The sequence below is a fragment of the Anser cygnoides genome, chromosome 5 (genome assembly GCF_040182565.1).
Source record: "Anser cygnoides isolate HZ-2024a breed goose chromosome 5, Taihu_goose_T2T_genome, whole genome shotgun sequence".
In the NCBI taxonomy this organism is placed as follows: domain Eukaryota; kingdom Metazoa; phylum Chordata; class Aves; order Anseriformes; family Anatidae; genus Anser; species Anser cygnoides.
In genome coordinates, this window is record NC_089877.1 from 61,030,335 (window position 1) to 61,045,891 (window position 15,557).

The 15,557-nt window shown below is 36.9% G+C and overlaps 1 protein-coding gene across 9 annotated transcripts in view; it reads right to left on the reverse strand.

Annotated features, from left to right (window-relative positions):
- Positions 1-15,497, reverse strand: part of LRRC9 (leucine rich repeat containing 9) — a 57,141-nt gene extending 41,644 nt beyond the window's left edge. For 6 of the 9 annotated variants that reach the window (XM_066998480.1, XM_048066013.2, XM_066998481.1 and 3 more), the window contains exons 1-11: positions 15,173-15,348; positions 14,510-14,604; positions 12,923-13,141; positions 12,213-12,353; positions 10,804-10,867; positions 10,126-10,196; positions 8,285-8,467; positions 6,880-7,035; positions 5,294-5,490; positions 3,865-3,996; positions 2,303-2,479 (exon numbers count right to left, since the gene is read on the reverse strand). In XM_066998480.1, coding sequence (XP_066854581.1) covers positions 2,303-2,479; positions 3,865-3,996; positions 5,294-5,490; positions 6,880-7,035; positions 8,285-8,467; positions 10,126-10,196; positions 10,804-10,867; positions 12,213-12,353; positions 12,923-13,141; positions 14,510-14,563 — 1,394 coding nt within the window. In that variant the 5' untranslated portion in view covers positions 14,564-14,604; positions 15,173-15,348. Of the gene's footprint in view, positions 1-2,302; positions 2,480-3,864; positions 3,997-5,293; positions 5,491-6,879; positions 7,036-8,284; positions 8,468-10,125; positions 10,197-10,803; positions 10,868-12,212; positions 12,354-12,922; positions 13,142-14,509; positions 14,605-15,172; positions 15,349-15,379 lie in introns of those variants that run through there. The other 3 variants (XM_048066014.2, XM_048066015.2, XM_066998485.1) reach the window with 3 other exon arrangements.
- Between the last annotated feature and the right edge of the window lie 60 nt (positions 15,498-15,557).

The following is a 15,557-nucleotide window of genomic DNA, read 5'->3' on the forward strand; positions in this document are numbered from 1 at the left end:
CTGGGAACGGACGCAACCAGGAGCTGTCCTAGGCTGGCCAGAGGGATGCCCCATGCCAAGTGGCACTGTGCTCAGCAACAACCGCTGGGGTAAAGAAGGAGGAAGGGCAGGATGTTCACAGAGTGATGCTGTTTGTCTTCCCAAGGAACTGTTACACATGATGAGCCCTGCTTTCCTGGAACTGGCTGAACTCCTGCCTGCTGATGGGAAGTAACAAATTAATTTCTTGCTTTGTTTGTATATGTGGCTTTTGTTTTACCTGATAAACTGTCCTTATCTCAAGCCAGGAGTTCTCACACTTACCTTTCCAATTCTCTCTCCCATTCCACTTGGGGAAAGTGAGTGAGTGGCTGTGTGGTACTTAGTGGCCTGCCAGGGTTAAACAACAACACCTCTGGAAGAACAAGTCTTAAATTTGCTGAAGATCCCTAAGCAGGAAGAGAGCAATAACTCAAGATGAAAGAGGATAACACAATCTTTGTTGACAGCAGATCTGGAAAGCCATACAAACCCTACATAGCTATTGGTAACTGCTCTTTTCCTCCCAATTGTTTTTTTTTTTTTTTTCCCCCTAAAGAATGCAATTTCTGGTGGCTTACGACTCTGCAGTTTGAGTGTCAGCAGGTTAGTGTGAGTATTTGATTAATTCCTGCAGGACTTATCTGCCAAAACAAGCATCAGACCATGAGGTTTCAATTTAAGAACAGTGGCCTAATCCCTGTATAACTGCATCTTAGGGAAGATGTATAAATTGTTTGGGATCAACAAGAACAGGCTGTAATACACATGAACAGATCTAATCTGGCTAATCCACTCTAGAAGCTAACACAATGAGATAGTTCTTCAGCCATACAGGAGGATATCCTACCAACGTTTTATAGAATGCATCGAGGAGCTACCTGAAAAGCTTTGTTCTCTCTAGGTAATATGAAAAGAACTCCCAAAACCATTGGCTGTGCCAATCTGACTTTCCCATGGCCAGAAAAAAAAAATCACAGGAACGGGGTAATAGAATCTTATATTGATTACTAGTTTAAATAATTTGAGTAAGGGTCATTTCGTGTTTCCAACTTTATGAGAAGGACATCAAGGGATGAACAAATCTATTTCTTCTTGTATTGGAATGAACCAGAAGCTTAATAGTGGTGTTTCAGCTATGGGGATAAATAACTTTAAGTTACAGACTTACAGGAAGAAAATTAGTAGTACAATTCACAAGATCATCTCTGCCCTCCTCTGAATGTTTGTCATGGTTATGCTTCTGTAAAAGGCAGCTTCTGTCTCCCAGGACCTACAGAACTAGGAAGTATGTCCTGCCTTTCTCATGCTCTTTTGAAGGCCATGGATTTTATATTTAACCTGTTTTATTTATTCGCACATAGAAATCACACACACATCTATATATAACGTAAAATAAGCTTTCACACACATAAACATAGTAAATGCACATAAAAATATTAAAAGCACTGTATTAACTGTACTAAAAATCATAACTTACATAAATAAGTCACACATCCAATCATCAAACTCCTTGGTATTGCAAAGAAAGAAATGGATGCAAGCAGGAGCTCTGTCTAATAGCTACAAGTGGGCAACCAGGTGTCTTAAGACTGTGGAGATGCTGTGCTCCACTGGAGACATGGTTCCACAAGCAGCTTTGGGCAGATAATTACCAGTGCTTACAATAAAACCCACAGCTGCACCATGGCTCAGTTTAATTCTTGGAAGGCAGTGAAATAAAAGGACACAATGACACAAATTTCAAAATTAATACTTCTGCAGAAAAAAAAAAAAGGGCTAATCTGCAAGGATATAAATCAACCTCGTGACCATCTTGACGTGTATATGCTCTCCTGTGATACAAATGAAATACAGATGCATATACATCCAGGTGGGCTTTGTTTTGTTTGTTTTTGCATTGTTCATTTACTGCTGCTTTCAGCTTTCAGGAATCTGGCCATTCATAACAACGTTTACTCTGTTTTCACAACCTTATTAGGAACAGATGAGGTGAAACCCAGATGCTAACATTGTAAGTCTGTAAGTCATTGTAATTCTCCTATCTGGTATTTTCTGTCAAGCTATGGACCTTTGAAGACCAAGAGCCAGTCAGAGAAATACCAAACACAGGGACTGTGGCAAACTTTGAGTCACCTTTACTTGTGCAAAAGTGGCTCAAAATTCTTAATAATCCTAAATTATTTGATGCTTTGCAAAATCTTTCTGTTCTTTGAAATCACAAGGTTTATTTTGTTTGCATGCCAATGCTACAGCAAATAGCACTTAAAACTTAGGCACTTACTCTGCTACATGGAAAACTTCTTTTTCCAGAAATGTTTGAAACTTCTCTTCAAATTTCAGCCTCAGAATTTGATTGTGCACTCTAAAGATGCGGTTTATATTCACTCCCATGATATCGTATGCTCTGAAGTCCCAGGTACAAAATCGTGATTGAATTAGTTCACAGCAGGAACTAAACCTGCGTGCAGAAATGCACAGAGGAAGACAGTAAGTTAATAATAATTTGTTCTGGTTTTGCACTGAATTTTTCAGTGCAATCTACATGATTTTATTCTGTTTCCTATTCAAAAGGAAGAATCACAAACAATACCTCTTGTGCGTTTCATTTCATTACAACTATTTTCTCAAATGGAGATATAGAAGTTTACCTAGCTTTATTTGAACGCTGTATTCAAAGTTAAGCATCAACCATCAATACCTTGTCATCTGCGACTCACTGTGTTCCTTTCCTCTATTTGCACTGTTGTATTTAAAATTTGTTTAAGTCCTACTTCACTACTCAAATGAGTAGTTCTGCCATACTAAGTGCAATCATGCATCAAGTGAGCATGGTTTGCAAGAACCTGCAACAGTTTCTAGAATAAAACTTGAGGAGGAAGAGATGGTCCATTGGCTAGCTGGGAACCTGGGGGCAGAAGCTCAGTGTTCTCTTCTTCCACCTATGTCCTGTGGTACAGAAGTCAGGTCACTTAATAAATACGTGGCCATTTTCTCTGTGTCTCGCTAGTAAGGTGATAAGCTCCTGTGCTTCCATCTGGTACTGTAAAATTCCTTAATGATTATGTGATAGTCAGACACTTTAGGAAGAACTCCAACCTAGAAATGCAGGAGGTTCCACAGTTTTTCAATGAGTGGAAAGTTTTCTTTTAGAAAGAAGAATATAAACAGTGAGAGTTATTATCTTTCTCAGAAAGATTCTGTGCTAAGATTACTCATTCAAAAAGCTTGGGATTGGCTTTCACCCCTACAATAGTAATTTGTTAATTTTTAAGCAAAAACGTTTATTAATTTTCTAAACAAGAAGATTCTTGGCTTTGGAAAGTAGCATGAAAATTAAGCAGAATGCTATTTATAAACAACCTCAAAGTATGCACATGACTACCTGCAGCTCTAATAAACATCCCTGAACACAAAAGGAAAGCTTAGCTGAGGTGGACAAGCTTGGTGTACTCAAGCAGAAAACAGCCCTTGAAATGCTGCCAACCTAAATTTGAATCTCCCCTCAACTGAGCACCAAGGTTATTCACACAGAGATTATGTAAGCAACTTCTAATGCTTCTTCACAAGTAAAGGTCTCTAGGAACTTGGAATGATCACTATCACTGTCATTATAAAACAACCGAATAGCTTGCTTATTCTTGTGCCTTTTTTTTTTTTTTTTTAAAAAAATCAAAGGCTTCAGGACAAGCTTCCTCTCTCATCAGCTGTCTGCAAATGGTGTCAAAGCAGACCACAGAAGCTTCAGAACAGTCCAGATCCTTGTAATACACTTATTTTATTAAAAATGGTTAACTTGGAATCATAAGAAACCTGCTCTAGTTTGGAGTATCTTAAAAAGTTTACCAGGGATTATTTGATAAGCCTTCTTCAAAGCGAATGTTTCCCACTGCTTCCAATTCCATCAACAAAAATTGTTCTACTAAGTTAAAACTCTTCTTCTTCTTCTTCATTTCCACTTGGTAATCTCTTTCAATTCTGCAAAAAGAAACTAGAAGAATTTTGCCTGGAACAATGCATCAAGGACATGCATAAGTTAACGTAATAAGAGAGGAGTTAATTTAGTGTTTTTTTTTCCTCCTTTTTTTTCCCCCCAAACAACCATTTTTTATTTTTAATCTAAAAGTGACAGATGACAGATTACAACGGTGGAAGCAAGGTCCTTTACTGATCATAACACCAAACTTTATCAATTTCACCCTCGACACTGTGCTGTAATCCTTAACATACAGGAATCACCTCTGAGTAAGAGAAGGTCTCAGTTTGCTATTTGGCATTCATGATATCAATACAAATTGCTGAGCTTGGGTTCAGTGTGAGGCACTGGAAGAAATCAGCGGCAAGTAAAGGCAACAAATTTCACAGTATGTTTAAGTTCTCCCATTCCTCCACCAGTTATTCCATCCTTGAAATGATCAGCAGTCTTTCCCTCTCTTTATGAACAGGCTTTTAAAGGATACTACTTCTGCTCAAATGGAAAAACTAAATGATTCAGACTCTTTATATTACCTCTGCCAATAGGAACAGTCTTTATTGGTCTTTTAAACCAAACCAAAGCAAAAACTAGGCAGACTGAAACATACGTGGTATGCCTTAACTGTCCCGCGAAACACGAAATAGACTGGATGGCTTTCTACCCTTCAGAAGAGAACCAATTCTTCCTTCATGAAAATTCTGTAGAATGAGCTTCAGACCCATGCTGGCATCCACCACCAGGTCTGTGGTATCACTAATATCCTTCACATGCCCTACTGTGAGGGACTGTGTGCAGGCCTCGTGCTGGCAATTGACTTCAAAGTGTATCTGACTCATGAAGTACTAAGCCAGAAACAACAAGGACAAGAAGCTGCAGCCATTAAAACCACATTGGAATTACAAGGGAAAAAACAAAACAAACTGCGGCGTTTTGCTGGATCTCTCTCTTGTTTAAAGGCCCAGAAATCTTCTCCAAGCACCAGTCCCATATAACTACTCATCCCAGATGTTTTTGCTCAAACCTTTCTTTCCCTGTATACTAAGACCACCAATAACATGAATGGCAACATCTTTCATGGCAACAGCTATCTACTAGAAACTGGCTTGAATCTAATAACTGAGACCACAAAAGAATTGCCACTTTAATATTTGCAATGTTAAGTTTGGACATCATCCAAAACAAGTAGGAAACAGGCTCCATGTCCTGTTGTTAATTTCCTAACCATCAACCACTGTCATGCCCAATTATTAATGTTTGAAAATATCAGACTTCTGTTCTTACACAATTCAGTAAACATACTCATCCAGTTTTCTGTTCCAGAATGTTACTCTTTCCTTCATGGCACTTATTTTTTGTATGAATGCCTTTTCAAGGCATGCCTTTTCTGTATCTTCAGTATCATGAACTGAGTTTTCAGTTTCCAAATCCTTACTCCTTGGAGATCCGTTCCTTGATGTTTTATCCAACATTTCCAGCTTGGCCAGTTCATGTTCCAGCTGATAAAAATACCATACCATGATTCAGAGGCAAGAGACTAACTTAAAAGTATGGCAGGAAAATTATCTTACATTTTCTCAACAGATAAGCCCTCTAAGTGTGTACGATAAAGCATACCTGTAAACATTAACTCAGAAAATTACTTCTAAAAATTCAAAATCTTTTGTCAATAGAAAAAGCTGAATTACTCGACCAAAGGGACAGCTTTGCTCTGAGTAGCTGCATGTATTTTTCCATTGTACCCTGGCTCAAATCCGAGTTCTATTCATATCAATTAGACCATTGTTTTTTCCAGGCAGGACCAATTCCTCAATGTGACTTCATTATGATGCAAGTATCAGCAAGTAAAAGAGAATTAGAGGGTACAGTTAAAATGGGATTGCTGCTTTCCTTCAAACACCTAAGGGCAGGGATCATTTCTCTCCCCATGTTTGATCATCGTGTGACAACAATTACTCACTGTTGAGTTGAAGCAAAACTCTTTGCATTATTTTCTAAAAGGTAAACCCTCAGAATCTGTTAACAGTTGATCGAAGTACTTTTAAGGGGTCCTATTTATGCAGTCAGCAATATTTTTGTCAGTTATTTCTATACAGACAGATGTGCAAAGAGCGTTGAAGACCTACTAGGAATGTTTACGAACTGCTGTACAGAGTGGTTGCACCAATGCAACTGGAATCTGATCCGTTATGTTGACTATACTGTTCTTAAAGGAAGGGGAACAGACTAATCAATTAGAAATCAGAAACAAACAAACAAACAAAGAAAACAAAAAACACACACAAAATCCAAGCTTAGGTGAGGAAAAAAAACACTTCCCAACATGCAAAAGCGTCCTATATCAGAATGAACACAGATCCTTCATAAATGTTCATGGTATCAACTAGAACAGGCAATAACCACAATAATCCGGGAACTCAGCACAAGGGTCCTTTGCAAACACCTGTACTGGATGAATAAAAGCAGCAACTTGAAATTCATTTCACCACATTAGGTGAACATCCTACCTAGCCCACTCTTCTAGGGTGGATCTCTCAGGCTTTCACCTTAGGGTTGTTCCATTAAAAAAAAAAAAAATCACTGGTCAAAGCACTCACTTAGGGCTTAAAACAACAGATTGAAATTATTATGAACCTGCCAGAAATGAAGCTGGAAGTAGATCCCTTGCAACACATTAAGTGTCCCATATGCTTGACTGTTGGCTACTCTGAAGAAGAGCTATCTTTCAGGCAGAAACCGAGTCCTACAAACTCCTGGATTACAAGGATTAGTAAGAGCTGATGTACTTTCATGAAATAATTTATTGAACATAAATGAGTATAACCTTTTTTTTGGATGATGATTTAAATGATACATCTCTGCTGACATTTCAAGCTATTTCAACTTACATGCTTTATGTTGCAGCTGAACAACTTTATCTTCTTTTCTGGCAAATTCTGCAGCCTGCATTTGCTTTCTTTTAGCTCCTCAAGCCTGTCATGGAGCTGTCTGTGAACGCTTTTTACACGCATATGATAGTACATTATTTTTTTCATAACTGTGGTCTTTAAAAAAAAAAGGAAATTATTCATTTGTTATTAACAAGTTGTAACTATTCACAGAGCTTATTCCTGAAGAACAAAGCAAAACACAACATTATACCTATGAATTGTGCTTTACAAATTGCATTTGCATTTTCAAATATACTAAAATGATATTTAAATTTGACTGTATTTGAACATCAGACATTGGGTGTTGTCTGAAGAACATATTCTTATATTTATTTATTTTTTAAACAACCAATAATACTACTTGTATGAACATTCTAAGAATTTTATGCTGTAGCTACTGATCAAACTATGGACTCATTCCACATATCTCAGTTAGCTCTAGTCTATATTCAAAACTGTTCAATAACATCATTAGGAAAACTTGCTCAGTGTTCTGGATAAATCAACAAACATGTTTCTCATCTGAGACCAGCTGCTGTTCTGAACACTTCCTCTCATGTATTAGAAGCTTTTTTTTCCCCACCAGGAACATCTTCCAAAGCAAGAAGAATTAACCACTATGTGTTTCTGCAGACAAGAATCTTAACAGCTACCCATAAGATTGATGCCACATATTCCACACTAAAGTGCACTTTGTGACTTGCTTCACTAAACTGTGGAATCTATTCAGAAAGTTTTTCCCTATACTCTGTTAAGCATCAAGCTAAATTTCCTGCGATTTAAAGATGCTCTGCTTGGATAGCAAGACATCTGAAAGTAAGTCCATTACGTGGCAAACTAATATGAAAATGAATCTGTAATAATTTTTGTAAAATACTTGTCATACTTGAAAACACAACACATGAACCCATATTTTCAGTAAATTCTTCCATGTCCTTTGAATATGACACTCTGGTTTTGATGTTAGGTTTCTGACACTTGAGATGACTAATATTTAAAACAAAAATGTATGCAACATCATGTGCAACTTTTTCCATCATCCTTTTTCAGTATTAAGTAGCAACAGCCTGAAATGCAACAACTCTATGAAAAAGTACTGGCACTAAGTAAAAGATTAATGTTTTTACTGGTAGTAAATTGCATACATTCAGATTTCAGTGAGAATGTATATTATTTCAATCCAATACCATACATAAAGGGAAGCGTACAGAAATTGTGAGACCATGATAAAACTCAAAATTTTGACAACCTAACATGGTATTGAGCAGTAACGTAAAGCACTCACTGTAGTTGGCTGAAACTCAGATATCCCATAGTAACACTTACCATCAGTAACAAATTCATTCATGAAATCTGAACTTACCTCTGCCAGAATCTTGATATGCTTTTCAGAAACATCACATGTATCAAACCTTTGAAGCTGTGGTATATGATACAGCACGTGGATAGCATAATTAGAAAGAAGACAAACAGGGTTGGGCCCATACTGAGGATCATTTAGGCCCAAATCTTTCAAATTAGGTAGTCTTGACAAACCAGTGAGTTCCTGAAAAACAAGCAAACTGCTATCACAACAATATATGTCAATACACCTTATTTTAAAAGGAAGTATTTCAGCACATTATAGCACAAAGATCAAATGGGATATTACTCGCTAAGGTTTTATACAGAACAAAAAAATACACAAACTGAGGGAGAAAGGAATACAGCACAGATACAGTAGCTTTCATGAGCATGGGCTCATGCAACTTTACAGACCTTTCAGGATTCACGTAGTGCATTGGGATTTTTTTTTTTCTGGGAGTTTCATGAATTCTGGGAAAAAACAAACTACAACCAATCAGTGAAAGAAAGCAAAGCACATGTGTGAAAATAAAGGTCAGTCTCTCAGGCTCTATGAAGAAATAAATCTAGAAAAAAAAGTGAACCTGTCCTCAAAAGCCTCGATCTTCCTCAAGCTTAAAATAAAAACGAGGCCATTGTCAACAAAACTTTTGAAATCCTTCCTTATGATAAAGACACGATTTAAAGGGCTTTCATTAGAAATGAGGAATAACACAAAGGGCTACATACCTAAAGTACAAAGCGATCAGCTAAATGTCATTATAGTTAATTTAACGTTCTCAATTCCCAGGATGAATTCACTAATCATTCCTAAAATACCTCCTAATATCCTGCAATCCCCAGCACTTGGCTAAACTTACAATCTCAAAATTAATATGTCACTAGTGACATTGTCTGTTCACGTGCAATGTTAAAAATATTCTCTTCCCTGCTCAATTCACCTTCTATGCCCTGTCCCTCCCCTGTTGGGCTCTGTTCCTACTTCATGTTAACTGTACTTCTTCCCCATGTAACTCTCCTAGGCTCTAGCTAGCCTGTTTATTCTCTTGGCTGCCATCCTAGTTTACCATTGCATTTGCCCCATCTAAATCCTCCTCTGAGTTTTTCTGCCTCCTTTTTCATTTAACCTCTTCTTTTCCTTTTTCTACCTTTCCTCTTCTTGACCCTATGTTCTTTGTCCCAGGCTATTTCTTATCATTTTCAACTCCAGTTTGTTCCTTCCTTAAGCTGGTGGCCTTCTCTAAAAGAGTGCTTAGCAGATGAAGCAGGATGTAATTTGATCCAAACATCATCAGCAGAAGACAGGAATTAGAGTACAGGGGACACTCTTGCTGAGCACTTGTATCCATTGCCTGAAGCCTGTTTGATTTGTGAACTGTTACTTCACAGTCTGATTGCATTTAGGAGCTGAGCGAGGAATTGCTCTGTTTGCTAGGACAGTGAGCAGACAGGTTAAAAGAGGCCAGAGTCTTTTAAGGTGGTAGCTGCTAAAATCTGAACAGTCAATACTGAACACATGCATGCTGTGATTTTTCTGTGACTTCTACTGTAGCCACACTGAACAGGAAGCATGTAAAAGAAGTAAAAACACATAATGGGTATTTTCTGACAAATTCTAAGTCTTTGTAACACAGTTTATTTGGAAGCAGTAATTTTTGCAAAAGAAAAGAGCTAAAAAGCGTATGAAAACAATAAAAGTTAATATTGAAGTACTTTATTTTTTTAAAAAGACTTCCCATCACAGCCACGTGTTATGGGTCCTCTAATATCATAAAGAAAGGTCAGCTCTCTTCCCAGCAACAGATAAAAAGCCAAACAAAACCAAAACACATCTAAAAGAAATGTAAAGTGTGAACATACCTTGAAGGAAGATAATTTGTTACCAGAGAGGTTTAATATTTCAATTTGTATATTGAAGTCTAAGCAACTTCCTAAAATTAAACATAAAGACAAACAGCAATCAAGAAAAAAAATATTACCCTTGTCTACTGGGATATCTACATTTTCATCTTCTGGACTAGTTTTCACCACACAAACAAACCCACGCAAATGTTTATTTCATTAACACAATGACATCATACACATATTATTTTCCATTTTCACTCAAAAAGTAGGAATAGTATTTGGAAGATCTTTTTTATTACACAAAGATAAATCAAGAAAAAGTAAGATTCTCTAGTATTAGTGTAGAAATGCAGAAATTATTTACATCTCCATTTGTAATCAAACAGGCTTAATATAGATTCAAACTAAAAGTCAGTTATACTAGAGGTGGTGAAAAAAATGCATAAATACCACTAATACCGATTTTCTGTCTTCTTTGATATGGCTACAGCAATGGAAAGGAGTTTGGTGTAAGCAGAGATGAGCCCTAGGGAGTTTGGGATGACCAGGGCTGTGTATACTGGATATGGCTCTAAACCATGTAAATTGGTAAGAATTCTTCTATTAGAATGAGATAAGGATTAAACTAAATACATAAATCCTCAGTAGTAACCAGAATGCTCATGCTAGAAATGCCAGACTGACATCACTTACCTATTTTTTCTATTAAGTTTCCAGCAAGGTTGACCTCTTGCAAATTCTGCAGAGTATGTAAGCCCTGTGAACGTTTTAAACAATAGAGTTTTAATCTAATATAGCACTGCCAATGCTGAAAAGCCTGTAGGCTACGAGGCAGATCATTCAAATGTAGAAATAAATTTGACTGGAGTCTAAACAATGTTTGCCTCTGTTGTAAACTATAGCTTTCTTTTGACATGCAAAGAGGGAAAGCATTTTGCCCAAAGGGAATGAGCTTGGAAAGCCTTTGTAAATGATACTGCAATGGAAATAAAATTAGTCCCCCAGCCTTAGTCTCACAGCTGTGTATGAGAAATCTAACAGATCATGCCCTATGTCATAAGTACTCATTAGCTTTTGGCTGCAGCCCGTGTCTTGGCCTAGGGATATATATCATAAGAACTATATCACTGATGTCTGTCATTTCCCTCCATGATGACACTGCAGTTCTTTGCAGAGATGCCACTACTGTTTGCAGTGTCCCCACTAATAAATAACAACTTCCACCTTGTAACATTCTACTTCTTTTACATTTTTTCTCTGTCAGGTGTAATTTATCAGTATCTCCTTCCTCTCCCCATCAGCACGCTCAACTTTGATTTCTCTTCCCTCTTCTTTCTGGCTTTGGAGACTCACATTAATCTGATCCTTATCATAACTCTTCTGCTCTAACTACTTTTATATTGATATCAGTATCTCCTTCTGCTTTGTTTTCTTGCACTCTCTCAAGTTAAAGTGGACTAAGCTGCAGCATTCTGTCCCCCGATGGGAGTCTGGTAATTCAGAATGCTACGTGGTCTTTTGCTAGAAATGGCCATCTATATGTTTCTTCTCCCTTTATTTGCCAAACTGGTAATCTCAGAACTCTTGCTGGTCCTGGACTAACCTCCAGCCCAAAGGTTAGAATTTTATTTTGAGGGGACACAGGGGAAATCAGTTTCCCCTTGGAGCAAACTTCATATGTAACAGCCTGAGGAAAACCCAGGATACAAGTTCTCCTTAATAGGAGCTGATCCCTCCAAACAAAAATGCCAAACACGAATATTAAAATTAAATGGAAAACCTTTTATGTAATACAGGCAAAAGGCTGCAGTTATAAGAAAGCTAAAAAAAATAAAATTCTTTCCTCATCAGAAGTCACAGAGGTCTGAAAATTGTTGATTTAGATAACTCTGCATATGAAGAAAGCTTTGACAGTCAATCTGTTCCAAATAAAGTTTCAGCCTTAACTCTTATATACTTAAGTTTTAACGTTGCTCTTTCTGTTGTTCAATTATTCTAAAAGTTAGCCTTACTTATTAACACATTTTAATTCCACACCATTAATATACCATACATTAGACAAAATAGAAGACAAGAAAACATAACAAGGACACCAGACTCACCTCTATATTCTTGATCAGGTTATTATTCAGCCAGAGTACATTCAGTTTCGTTAAAGCTTCCAGATTTTCAATCCTGGAAATTTCATTGCAATAAAGGTAAAGCTTTTCTAAATTTACACATTTTTGTAGACCATCTATTTTCTGCAATAGAAGAAAATGTATTTGTAGCACTGAACAACAAAATGTCACTCTTTTTGTTTGTCAATATGCTATCAACTTGCACAGAAATTTAAGTAGTTCCAAATGACTTAAGATCACACCCTCAGAGCAGAATTTTGATGATTTAGAAAGCTTTTCAATTAAGCCAACAAATAAAAAGTACCAGCAGCTGCAATACTTCACGATAAATAATTATGTGTTTTTTAAGTACAGTGTTATTTTCATTAAAATTTCTTCATTCTAACCAGTGTCCTGGAAAAGGTTTCAATATAACTATTCTAGTTATTAAAAAAAAAAAAGATTCTAATGAAAGAGAAAAAAAATCCAACAGTAAGTTCTAAAATAAATAATAATAATAATAATAAATTAATTTGATACGTATCTAAAATGGGATTTTGGATACTTAGAGAAATGTCAGATCTAGACTCCTTCAGAAGGTGCCTTCTTCCTTGAACAAAGGAAAGGAGTGCTTTCAAAAGAATCTGACAGTCATTGCAAAGGACTGGAAATTGGCTAAAGCTGGCTAAAAAGAAAATTCATAGTTAACTTACCACTAAACAACACTCAGCAATCCATAGCTCTTTGAGCAATAAGCAATGCTCCAGATCTGTAATGTTTTGAATACTTTGTCCAACGAGCGTGAGAGTAGTTAGATTGGGGAAATACTTCATGCCTACAATTCTGGAATAACCTGAGAAAAACATCTCCAGTGCTGTTGTTTTCAGTCCCTCTTGATCAATGTTCTCATAAGACAATCCATTACATATGCACTAGAAATGAAATGAAGCCATTATTCTCTTTATGCTCATACTGTAAAAAAATACACTACGAAGCACAATGTCTTACTAACATTACAGTACTGCTTAACAGCAGTTGTGTCTTTTCAAACTTCCTTTGCATTAAAATGGTTTTGCAATTTTAACTACATTAAGTATGTAAGTTAAGTAGCTTTCTTCTGCTCACGAAGTATTACACAAAATCTTCTTACCAAACCTCAAAATGTACCTTAAATTTAAAACAACATAGTTTTCAAGTATGATAATTTTAATTTAGATTAAAACCCAGGAATGTATAACTTTATCTATAAGCTAGTACTTGTATGTGTTCATGCATATGTGTGTATGCAAATAGCTGGTGGGTTTTAGCAGTCTTGTAGTCTTCCACTTCTAAAGTGACTGTATCAAGTAAATGCAATACAAGTTTTTGGTCACGAAAAAATTAAAAGTTTACATGGAATTTCATTCAGGATGAGAACAAGACACAAAACAGTAGGCATCTACACACATGCCTCTTGCCCAAGCTCTCAATGTTAGTCAAGGGATTCAATCAATATAGCCAAGGCCAAAAGATCCCAGAAATCCATTCTGATGGTCATACAGGAGATACTTACACTAAATTGACTTATTCTGTTAGTTTTGTGGACAATATATACTAAGGATGGCATACAGTTGGCCACATAGACAATATAGTGCTATTTCAGAGGTCTTAAAAGTATCCTGCAGCTGATATTCCAGACACTTTAAGTCAGTAAAATGGCACTAAACAGCTGTATCAATACAGCTGAATCCTATCCTTTATTTCCACTGACTGTAATGAGCATATGTAAACATGTAGACACCTAAGTGAACATGGAGTGGGATCCCATTTTGAAATTCTAACCAGTTCATAGTAAACTAAGATACTGGAAGCTTCATCTATCATCTGATTCTGTTCACAATTACCTGTGAATCTTCAAAAAGATGTGATTGAGTCAAAACTAAAAGATTTATTTTGACCAAATGTATATAACAAGACTGTTTTTGTTTCTATATATAAATATTTTTGCAAGGTACTTCATGAGAAACAGAGACAAAGCAGGGAGCTATACATTAAAAGTAATTTAAATAAAGATATTCTCTTAAGACTAAGAATCTCGTTAAGTATTAATGTGTTTGCTACAATTCTGAAACATTCAGTTCACCACAGACTCTTACTAATGCATGCCTTATACCACCTCTGGGGTATTCTAGAATGGAGGCTACACTACAGATGGTACCTCTAGAAAAGCAAAACTACCTCTATGTTCTAGCAAGAACACTGATATTTACAGAAGTAGAGAGGAAAAAAGTTTAGAAAACAAAATGGAATGAATAACTTACCAACTCCATAATTATCTCCTCAAGGTTCTTGGTTTGGTTATCACTTTGCACCATTTCTTGAGTTCTCTGCTGTGACTATTATTTCTTAGTAACTTCTTAGAAAAAAGACATTAATTTTATTAGCCACCCATATAGAGTCACAGGATTTCCAACAAGTTTGTAAAGATCTAAATTCCTACATTTAATTACAGAATCTGTATTTCTAATGGGCTCACAGTGGAGATTATGACAGAAAAAAGCTGAAACTGCCAGAGATATTTTGATTTACTACTTTACTTAACATTTTTAGATTCTAAAGCTCCATAAAGCACTGTAGCACAAGCTATTCTGAACGCCTCCATAAAGAAGGATGAGAAAGCGCACCCATTTACTCATGCATTAAGTTCATTAAGTTATATTTGCACAAATCATAAAGAATGCCAGCCAGAGCTCGTAATTCACCACAAAAACCTCAGTAAAGGCCCCTTTTGCACAAACATTGCAGATATCAGAATACAATTGAGAGTATAAAACCTTTGCTGCAATTTTTTAAGGTAATCAGAAATCTGCTACAATTAATCTTTAGCATTATCAAACAGTATAAAAACACAATTGACACAGAAGCTTTTTTTCCCCTTTTTGAATCACTTAAATGACTTTGTGCACAGGATGCATAGAGTATACCCTTAATATGTCACCACATTTCTGCTGCTTTGGAATCTCTGCCACAGTATTTGATGACAGACAGTCCCTCTGGTGAGTATTTTGAGGCTGGAAATGAAGAACGCATTTTTCCAGTTGCAACACTTGAGGAAATTGGTTAGGTTGGGTGGATACCAGTTCCTCTGGGCTCTGCCTGGGAGCTCGGGCAAGCACAGAATTTTGCTCTACCTCGCCTACGGAGGTCACAGCTTTGGCAACACCACCCCCTGGAGCTCAGACCCCACAGATCGCCCCCACACACCGAGCTCCCCCCGGCACCGCCACGATTCCCCCGTGCGGCCTACTCGGGGCCTGGGCACTGCCTCAGCCCTGAGCGCCGCCGGCGGGGAGCGTCGCCTAGGAGACC